This window comes from Prosopis cineraria, unplaced genomic scaffold, assembly GCF_029017545.1.
Source record: "Prosopis cineraria cultivar Desert tree isolate PC_DT_omini unplaced genomic scaffold, ASM2901754v1 PC9, whole genome shotgun sequence".
In the NCBI taxonomy this organism is placed as follows: Eukaryota; Viridiplantae; Streptophyta; class Magnoliopsida; order Fabales; family Fabaceae; genus Prosopis; species Prosopis cineraria.
Window position 1 is genome coordinate 24,539,752 of NW_026555340.1, and position 11,415 is coordinate 24,551,166.

The 11,415-nt window shown below is 30.1% G+C and overlaps 1 protein-coding gene across 2 annotated transcripts; it reads left to right on the forward strand.

The window, feature by feature from the left end:
- The first annotated feature begins 5,607 nt into the window (after window positions 1–5,607).
- LOC129319224 (glutamate receptor 2.7-like) lies at window positions 5,608–9,130 on the forward strand. Of its 2 annotated transcripts, XM_054964223.1 has the most exons (5): window positions 5,608–5,969; window positions 6,182–6,256; window positions 6,515–6,839; window positions 6,989–7,401; window positions 8,523–9,130. In XM_054964223.1, the coding sequence occupies exons 1-5, from the start codon at window positions 5,610–5,612 to the stop codon at window positions 8,967–8,969; spliced, it is 1,620 nt and encodes a 539-aa protein (XP_054820198.1). In that variant the 5' UTR covers window positions 5,608–5,609; the 3' UTR covers window positions 8,970–9,130. The 2 variants fall into 2 exon arrangements, with proteins under 2 accessions (XP_054820198.1, XP_054820200.1); XM_054964225.1 differs by lacking the exon at window positions 6,182–6,256.
- The last annotated feature ends 2,285 nt before the right edge of the window (window positions 9,131–11,415 follow it).

Below are 11,415 nucleotides of genomic sequence, written 5' to 3' on the forward strand. Positions count from 1 at the left end.
CATTTAATATTTCATTGGTTAAAAAAACATTAAAAAGAGAAAATTTATGAAAAAATAATATTAAAAAGTATAATTAATGAAACCTTATTTTTATTAAGATGTTTTATATTTTTTAACTTCAAATATCTTTCAAAAATATTTTATAAATTGGGACAGGGAGAGTATTTTTTTAACAATTTATTCTCTGTTTTTTTATTTGGTAAATTAAAGATAATTCAAATTCAATCAGACGTAATTTATGATGGGCTTCCATTAGCCGAAAACTCATGGGCTCATGTAATTTAGTAATATTACGCAAGACACAGTACAAAAGGATGACTTCATGGGCTGACCCAAAATACTGTATATGATACTGGGCTTGCGAAGTTATTAGCATAGAAAGTTGGAACATGAAAATTAAAATCAGACAAAGCCCAAAAGAAAATAAGACCTAAAATGCATATACTTTTTATTATAGTTTTTCAATATTATATACTTGCAGATGTTAGATCTGCCATCATATGTAAAAAAAAGATATAAACATGAAATGTCTTGATGATGTGGATCAAGGGTGTTAAAAGCCAATTCAAACCAATTATACTAAATCAACTGAATCAAACCGATATAAATCAATCAAAAATGATTATAAATGATATTTGGTTTGGTTTTTCTTTTGACAAAATCAATTAATTTTTTTATCTACGTTTTTTTTTCTAGAAATTTAAATCAAATCAAACTATTATATTTATTGTATATATTTTTATAAATTTGTGAAATTTTTTTCCTATTTTCAAGTTTAGTTATTTGTAAATCATTAGTAAAAATAAGTTATAATTAGTTAAATGTTATTTACAATTGTTTAAGATAACTTTCTAATTTCATAATCAAGTATTTTAAAGAAAATATATTGATTTTTAATAGTTAAACATGCCAATTAATTGTTAAAAAAAATTCTCATACTCAAGAGATTTTTCCATTACAAATCATAGTTAATAGTTAAATATTATCCATAAACATAAATATATTTGGGTGATCATGAAAAATATTTCATTAAAAAAGTTTAAATTTGATCTAGACTTAAACCAAACAAAACCAAATAACTCAAAACGAACCAAATTGATTAGAAGAAAAAATCAAAGAGGTCCCAAACTATAATAAACAGATTAGTTTGGTCCGAACATGTGAATACCTTTAATTGTACAAAAAGAAAGCCAAGGACTAACAGAAGACAGAAGACCAGACGCGAAAGGAAAAGGACATTAGAACAGCACATGACAAATCTTAGAGCCAGTTCCAATCTTTTTAATTCGTAGGGACAACGTAACAGTTCCCATATGCCTTCCTCTGCTTCTCCCGTTGCTCTGTTTTGAAGGGTTAAGGACACACAGAAGATAGAGGAAAGTTATCAGGAGGAAGAAGAAGGCTATATTACTACTTTAGAAAATATATATTAGTAGCAATTCTGAGGAGCACCAATACCAAGTTACTTCTTTAAGGTATCACTTTTTTTTCAAAAAAAAAAAAAAACTGTGTGTCATTTGATTAATTTATGTTGCTTAGGTGAAATTTGTCCAATTTGATAGCAGTCACCATAAGCAATTAGTCTCTCGTACGGTGTTGAGACTTGAGAGATTAAGTGTTGTATAAATCTTGGGGTATTTTTCAGGTAATTGCTCTTCATTATATTATTAGAAAACCGGAGTTTGACTTTAATACTTTGACCATACGGAGTCTTTGGATTATTAGTTTATTTCTAATGGATCGTTAATGACTTGAGGTAAGATCAGAATATTATCACTATTGACCAAAAGAACCAGGACTCATTCCATCTTCGTCAAATATGAAGAATATTCACGCGCCTACAAGAAGTGTTGATTGTATTCATTAGCTCATTGTAAACTAGTTCTTCATCAAGCAGTATCTTGACTTTATGAACTATAACAAGTTAGTTGATCGTGATGAAATTAATTGATCTTTCGTTTAACTTAATCAATACAAGGCCGTGAAGTGTGGGGGAGTAGATCGATTAACATGGTCAAATTAAATTAGCATATGACCATAGCAAATTCCAATAGCCAAGGGGAAGGGAATCAAATTAAATATCTTAGCTTGAAGTAAACATCCATATCATGGTGTTAATTAATTAATTAATTACTCTCAATTTAAAATATAAGCATTTCCTGTAAGTTAATCTTGGTTTAAAATATAAACAAAATAGTACATGTAAAATTTTTTTTCCATTATATTTTTTGTATTTATTAATCTAGATATTTATGTAAATATATCTTTCACTCATCATAGAGTATATTGGTAGTTAAAACTAAGGGTAAAAAGAAAAAATAATATGTATTTTTATAAGAATGAAAACTTGGCCAATCCCACACGATTAGCATATGTGAATTTTTTCCAAAAGCTACTTATATTTTGGATCAGAGGAAGTTCTAATTAATTAAAATAAATAGTGGAGACCGGGGGACCAACAGGGGCCACTACCTCCCAACTTTTTATTTTTTTTGTAAAATGTAGGAAATATATATTTTCAGCTCTCTAAATTAACATATTATATAAGCCTTGAGACATTTATGAAATTCTCATTGCAATTCTATAGTAGTCTTTTATAAATATATAGTCTAACCATTTCATCGTTTAAATATATAATCATCACATAATCTACTTATTTTTAACAAAATAATGTTACAGTTATTCTTAAAGTATTGATGTTATTTAATTTTCTTTTCACTTTATATTTGATGAAGAAAATTATGATAATTATTATTATCAAATTTTGTTAAGCATTGCAACAAAAATCCCAAGGCATATTGAATGTTATGTGCTTAATCTCTTATATGAAATCCCTTATCCAAAATTTAAAAGGTTATAATTTAAAATATGTTCTTATAAAAAAATTATTTTTTTTGTAATAACTAAACTATTGACATTTATTATGTGAATGGTTTTTACTATGATATATTTAGATCTCATTGACATAAAGAATTTGTGACAATCAAGCATAATTATGGTGTTAATATATTTATTTACTACAATTATTAATTGAAAGAATTAGATAGTAAATTCAGTAATTAAGTAATAGATCTTTTTAGATTAAACATAATTCTAGGTTCCAATAATACATATAAATTATTCAATACTTAAGAAAAAGATGAAATATTCACCAATTTAATTATAGTTTATATTGAGAAGAAAATTGTTAAAAATTTTATCATAAATATAATAATTAATTATTCTTATGTTATGAAAAATTAATGAACAAAACTTAAAAAATAACAGTATATATATTTTTTGTTATATATATAATTAAATATAAATATATATGTTAAAATATTTATGTTATGTTAGTGATATATATAGATTTAATTTTTTTAAGTATCATATGTGCTCTGTCATTTTGGCCTCCTAATAAATTTTTTTGGCTCAGCCTCTCTCATATTAGCGCGTTTGAATAGTGGCAACACGTTGGGTTGAGAACTTATAGAGATCATCCAGTTATGAATTGAAGAACTTCCGTATATGAAATTCATTTTTACCAGAGGGAAGTCAGTTAATGGGTATTATTATCTCACAATAAGCTTTCAAGGCTTTCATCAAATAGTTGCTTAATTATGATTATGATGACCTAAAATGTAGCCATGGTCCCAACTAAAATTAAGATATTCCAAAATTTCTACGAGCTTACCAGTTGTTATATTTTTTCCTCAAATAAAACCTCCACCAGTTACTTTCATTCCAAAGTCTAGCCAATAATTTTATATTTCAAAATAAACTCGTTTTCTTGGGGGAGTAGAAAATGATATGAAGTGGTCAAGGAAAGGAACATGCAGATTATTCTTTTAAATTATTTTAAATTTAATCGTTTTATGTATTTTTCATATTTTTTTGATTTTTAATATACAATTAACATCTTGGTTTTATAGTTTTAGTATTATATGTTTTTTTTGCTTTGATACCATTATACATAATTTTGTTTTCAATGACTACTTTTCCTTCATGTTGTCAAATTATTATTTTAAAAATTAAATACATATAAATAGATCTAAAAAAAAAAAGAAATTGGCCGCCCCACACAAAAGAATTGGTTCATGCTTCGGAATTTTTTTTTTTTTTTCTGGGGCAGATGGATTTGGTTCAATGTTCTGAAATGGATATTCAAACTAAACTGATTTGAATAGTCAAAACTCAAGTCAAGTCCGTGCAGCTGGTGGTTTTCATTTTGATGTAACTTGGACTATCTAAATTAAATTCAAAGAAATTTTAAATTTCATAATTTTTAATTTTAATATTTTTATTTAAAAATAAAAAAATGAAATATCATATCAAAAAATTATTTCTGAAAAATAATTAAATAATTGAAATCAATCTCACAAAACATTAATTTTTATTTAAGAATTGATTATGCCCAGCCGTATTCATCTTTAAAGCAATAAATTCAGAGACTAAACATGTGGTATATATTCCTCAAAATTTCTAGGGTTCTTCCTTATCTTCATCTTTATTGGGAAAGTCTTGTTGGATTATACTAACATTTAATTTATGGTTTGAATGAACCAAAGCCAGCTCTCAAGTCAAGGATTCAAATCTCCTTACTCTCATCAATGGGCTCTCCTATTCACTTAAAGACTTGAATAGTTGCACCATTACGGAACATATCTAAACCTGTCATACGAAATATAACAATAGAAAAATGAAGTAATACATTAATAATGAAGTAATATTAAATTATAATTTTAATCTATATATAACACCCTGATAAGCTGTTGGTAAAAATATATAATAAAATGTAAAATTCATAAATTATGAATAATATAATGGGACTTATTTTTCTAGACACGTAAAACGTCAATCCACATATAATTATACATACATACATTACACACACACACACACACACACACACATATATATATATATTCATTCATTCTGCGAAGTTGGAAATTTTCTTAGGTTGAGTCAAGAAAAAGGGTTTCCCATTTCAGTGATTCCATAAATTGACAAGGCTCATAAACCGTAAACAGGTCAATTTCGTGATCACTCGAGCAAATAGCTTCAGAGAAATGATGTATTCTGCCCTACTTTTTGTCAAAATTATCACTATTTAAAATTCATCTTTGCAACATGATGTAGCTAGCTATAACAACTTTGCAAGGCCTTGACTAATCAACCAACCGTTTAATTCATTCATCTTTAACACGTCTATGTTCAGAGGTACTGTTGGAACATGAAAGTCTTCGCGAATCAACCAATACTAGCTTAAGCTTGAAGCTTACTCTCAAGACTCAAGTAAACAATTATTCCTGTTTTTATTTTTTGACCTGAAAGCTTCCATGGAAAATGAAACTGTACATGATTATTGATTCATAACCTGCATATACAAGTCACTGTCATGAGCGTTAAAAGCATGTCACTCTGGAAAATTAAATACATTCTAGAAATACGTCGCCTTCTGATCTGAACTTCCTCGAAACTAAATCGCTTCTTAGACAGTAAGAAACCTCCTAAGTTCATGCGTGCTTGTTCCTTAAAGAAGCATATATAGCTGCACAAACTCAGACTATATATAGTTAGCTAGCTTCTTAATATCTTCATTTTCTTGCTGCTCACATAACTTTCATGAGATGGCCAACCCAAATTACTATTACCATGGTTATCTTGTAATGTTTTCTTGTGCTGTGTTGTTAACAGCTCAGATTGGAGCAAGTGATGGTGCAGGGTCACTCCTGGGAGGGAAGAAGTTGATAGTTGGTGTTCCTAAGAAAGTGAGCTTCATCCAGTTTGTGGATGTACAACTGAATCCCTTGAACAAGAGTCAGCTCGTGAATGTTACAGGCTATTCTATTGACATTTTCTTGGCTGCAGTAGCTTATCTTCAGCGTTCAAACTACAATATTTCTTTCGAGTTTAGTGCTTTTGTAGACAAAAATGGAAACACTATTGGGGGTTACGACGCACTCATCCGCCAGGTTAACGAAGGAAAGGTTAGACACTTTAATTTACTGTCTTGGATGCATGTATTGATGAAGATCTCCTTAATGTATTAGTGCTAGAGTGAAGGGAAAGAAAAAGATTAATTAATTACACCTCTAGTCACATGGGTTTTACAGAAGTCCAGTCTATTTTTCTCTCTTTTCAATTCATCAGTAGCAATACGTACAATTGAAGAGATTTATTTCTATTATTATTCATGCAGACCAAGCCAGCTGACTGTATAACGAGGTTGGTCAGGCCTGGAATTTCCACGTTTTTCACTATTTTTTGCAGCAAGGTGTTTTAAATTTATTTTTTGCCATAGTCAACACTTGTGTTATAAGTCCTATATTGCGAAGTCTCATAATTAAAATGTGATTTATAAGTGTGAATTTTTTTTTATTTAGCTACTTAACAGACTAATCTCTTAGGTTGGGCTCCCTTTAAATTTGTTTTTCCCTTAAAAATTTGAACGGCTCTCCCATTTAAAGCCTAGTGTTTTGGGATAGGCCCTCTCTTTATATTTGTGCTTATGTAGATGTATTTTTATGAACAGTATGATGCTGCTGTGGCAGATTTGACAATAGTGGCAAATAGGTCAAACTATGTAGATTTTACATTACCATATGCACAGTCTGATGTGAGGATGCTTGTGAAACTCCGAAATGATCCACGCTTGAATATGTGGACTTTTGTACAACCATTTAGCTGGGACATGTGGCTATGCATTGTCGTGGTCTCTGTTTTTACTGGAGGTATTATATTATTCATGGAACACAATGTCCAAGAAGATTCAATGCTTAAAAATTCTCCCATTAGAAAACAACTTAGTGGGGTTTCAATCTTGTGGCTCCCTGTAGTGCAAGCAGTTTTTCCTGAAAGTGAGTCTCTAACCCTATCATGTATATATATATATATACACACACTTACTATTTCATTACAATTTTTTCTCAATATTTTGCAAATGTTCCATTGACTTTGTGCAGCACATGCATGAGAAAACATGAATAGTCATTTGTACTATTTGCAGGAGGATCATTGGCAAAGAATTGCTCAAAGTTTGTGTTGGTGATGTGGTTGATTCTAGTATTTATACTGATGCAAAGTTACACTGCTTGCTTATCATCAATCTTGACAGTACATCAGCTTCAATCTCATTACCCTAGTGAGGATGACATTATAACAGACCCTAGCATTTTTGTTGGATGCCACTATGGCTCATTCATAAATGGCTTATTAGTTGATAGCTTGAGTATTGATAGTTCAAGAGTGAAGGAATACTCGAGCATTAAGCAATATAAGGAGGCTTTAGAAAAGGGAAGCCGAAGAGGTGGTGTTGATGCCATTTTTGACGAGGTTCCCTACATTAAAGTCTTTCTAGCCAAATATGGTTCAAATTATGCCATGGTGGGGCCTAGGCATCGCAATGCTGGATTTGGCTTTGTGAGTTTCCATTCTCTCTCTTTTCCTATCTCATTTAAGTTTTTTTTTTTTAATGTGAGAACTCCCTTCATCTTAAATTATAAGACACTTTTAGGAAATATTTGGCATCCTAAAATATAAGATACTTTAAAAAGATAAATATTTCATTAAATAGACTTATTTCAATATTACCACTTCTCTCTCTATTTAATTCCTGTCTCTTTGTCTCTTTAATTCTTGTCTCTCTCTCTCTCTTTTCAATATATTAAATAAAGGATATTTTTAGAAGTTTATATTTTATTTTTTACATAAAGTTATTAAATATATTTAGTAAGACTTATTAGTATGTGAGATTTTGTTCAAAAATATCTTATAATTTAGAATGGAAGGAGTATTACCTTTTGTTCTTATACAAGCATCATACATGCTGATTAAGAAAATTATTTAAAGTTAGTTTTTATTGCCTTTAGTAATTAATGTTTCTCTTTTCTTTGCTTGTTGGTTCCAAAATTAAGCATTTAATAATAGGTAAGGGTATTTGGAAAAAAATAAGTGTGAGACCCGTTTGATCGCTTGAATTCTAGCACAGGGCATTGATTATGAGAATGACATCTCCATTCTACGCCGTATTATTCATTTGGTTGTACATTGATCTTAGCATAACCATGCTCATTGGAAAACTTGTTACCAAGTTTATTGGAAGCGAGACACCTACCAAATATCTCGTGAATCATGATTAGACTAAATTACGCTCCACCCCTTCACCAATCAACTTATTCCCTCCTTCAAGCTCTCTATTCTATCCCATCTTTTCCTGTCGTTGCTCTCTTTTGATCACCCAAATATCCAATAAGCTCTCATGGTAATCAACATTCCTATCAATTTTGTTTATATCTATTTTATTACTCTTGTTTCTAAGAGCCAAACGCGTACTTAATAATATAAAGATACATAACTTATATTATAGACTCTAGGACTTTCGGAAAAAGAGTTATATTTGGTACAAGGAATAATAGCAAAAACATAAATATCGGTGTGTCATGCATAATAGTTGTTTGGTCCCTTTATCTAATTAACATGGTTGTAAATTCCAATACTATTCATAACACTTGACCTGTTCAAACATTTGCATGATTTTTCAGGCATTTTGTAAGAATTCGACCTTAACCTCGTACTTTTCTCAAGCCATATTAAATGTAAGTGAGAGTAAAGAAATGGACTGCATTGAGGATAGATATTTTAACACCTGTGAAGATGATGGCATATCTTCTTCATCGTCAGATGTTGATAGTCCCAGCCTCACCGCATATAGCTTTGCAGGTTTGTTTGTAGTATTTGGAATTCTCTCACTCTTAGCTTTGTTAATCTCTGAACATCATTTTTGGAGAAGACATGTCATGCTTATGAAAATGCATAGCCAAAAATTCTTGAGCTGGAGTTCCACAAGAACCAACACGTCAGAGGAAGGTTCTAGAACGAGAATAAATGTTGATGATGATGGAGAAGGTTCTGTGAACAGAGAAAATATTAGATTATCAGGAGATGGAGAATATAACTACGTAAAGATATTGGTGGCATCTCTTCCCTAAGTGGGTACTAAAACATTGCTCGGATAATTAAGTTTTAGACATGAGTGTCAGTTAGTTAATTAGGTTCTGTGAAGTAATATCCAAGCTTGTCTTGGAGCTTAGGTTGTGAAAACCATGTGCATAATTATAGTTTTTTTCATGTGTTCTGGACTTCTGGCATCTTTGAAGCGTATAATTTCTTGGTTTCGTTTCGGTCTTTTCCTTTTCTTATGCATTTTCAATTGAGCAGTCCGTAATTTAAAGAAAATATGTTTGACAGAGATTAATTAATCATGTGAGTTTAATATAACAATTATTAGATTCAATGTTAATTCCTTTCTCCATTTGAGTTTCAAATTTAGATTTAAACTTTGACTTGGAAAAAAAAAAGATAATGAAAAAACGGCTTAACACATTTTGTTTTAAGTTACGAGGTAGAATATGATGCTGGTAGTCCATCGAGTTAGCTCATTCTAATTTGAAATGGGCTTTTTTTCCACCACCTGGCATCATTAAAATATTGAAATGAAGGGGAAAAAAAGGAGAAAACATAGCGTTACGTCTAGCAAAACCCCAATGGAAGAAATTCAGCTACCCGGCAAAATAAAAGTTCCTATTCGCATTAACCTTAGTGCTTCCATTTCTAGATAGCTTGGAAGCTGTAACTACAACCGGCAATATAGTCCATATTATATAAGTTGGCTAGAATAATCGGTCATACAGATCAAGTTAGGTTGGAGAAAAAGTAGCCCAAATAAAAACAGTTTTTTATTGGCCCAGACTATATAACTCGTGAATTATATAGATTAATTCTGATGAGTTAAGATTAACTTGTTTAACCTATATTATTTTTAAGAAAATTTAAAAAAGGAAAAAAGAAGAAAATTTTGTCAAGTTATAGACTATATAAGGCATAATTTACTTGATTGACTCAATTCATATATTTTATATAAATATTATGAGTTAATATTTTATTGTATTTAGAATAAATCATGAACAATTATCATAATAAAACTTATCATTTAAGTGTATTTTTTTAAAAAAATTCATAAACAATAAATTTAAAAAATAAATAAATTGACAGGTTAGTTTATTTAATCCACCAATTCTCAAATGTTGGGTTATGAGAATTGATTGAATTTAATCTAATTCATATATCCTCCAACTCATATTGGCCAACTTAAATAATTGGGATTGGTCTATATTCTCAATTCTATATTCTCAACTTTAGCAGTAACATTATACGTGAGAAATCGACACCACCGAAATTTCAAGCAAAGCGTCTAAAAGATCAATATGTGGCCTTCCTCGTCTCTACAATGTGTGGTCCCTCGCAGCAGTGATATTTGCAAACCAAAAGCCGATATTTCAAGGAAGTTAACAATACAATACAATACATACATTCATATAAGAGCACGTCATTTTGATATTATATATCCATAATGTTAAGGACTACTGAATTCCCACAAAGTCACATAAACGGCACTCTCATTAAACACCGATGAATATTGCATAAACTGAAGGCAATTGCTCTCCCTGCTCACGCATCTCTCCGTGACGTGAAAGATTAATTATATGTAATTAATTAATATGTCAATTCCATCGAAATTTCTTGAAAACCGGACAGCACATCTATGAAAACGAACACATGACTAGGGATTAATCTATAATGATTTTTTTTTGGATGGGGACATAAACAAAAGTTTACCAAAAAAATTTTAAAAAATATGTACTGAGTTTGTAAAATTTAAGTGATGTTTTTTTGGGTAAATTAAGATAATTCAAATCTCAAATTCAAGTAACTGGCGTGGGCTTATATTCTGCCCAAAAAACAAACGTTTAATGGGCCTATATCAGTTGTAATGTTAAGCTAAGCAAGACATTCTACTGACGCACGACTTCGTGGGCTGGACAGGAAGCAACATTGGCCCAAAGCTAAATATATAGAATATGACTGCACTTCTGAAAGTTTTTATTTTATCAACTACAGATTTCTTTTTGTTAGGGACAATTTTGTTTAAGGTATCATTGAGTATTAAATGTAAGTATTTCTTTTAATAAAAATTTAAATTTTAGTTTATTACATTGCGAAAGACTAATTTCTTATAGACTTTGTTGGTGCACTTACGAAAGTTTAAAGTACATAAAATTGGAGCAAGAGAAATGAAAATCATGCAAATATTTAAGGGCTATTTTGTTTTATCATAGTATTTTTTTTTCAATATTGTACACTTGCAAATGTTAAATCAGTTGGTGTGGAAATACTTTTTTTTTAATACGTGGGTTGCTAACTTGCTATTAGGGCTTTGCAGAAGTCCTGTAGTTCTATTTGATCCAGTCTGACCCTAGAAAGTTTGGTTTATCTAGTTTGGTTAAAAACTGATCCTTTAGAATTAAAAAACTAAAAAAATTAGACTATTTCTTTGTGTTGGATTGGACAAAAGAGTGGGCATATGGACTACTTGGT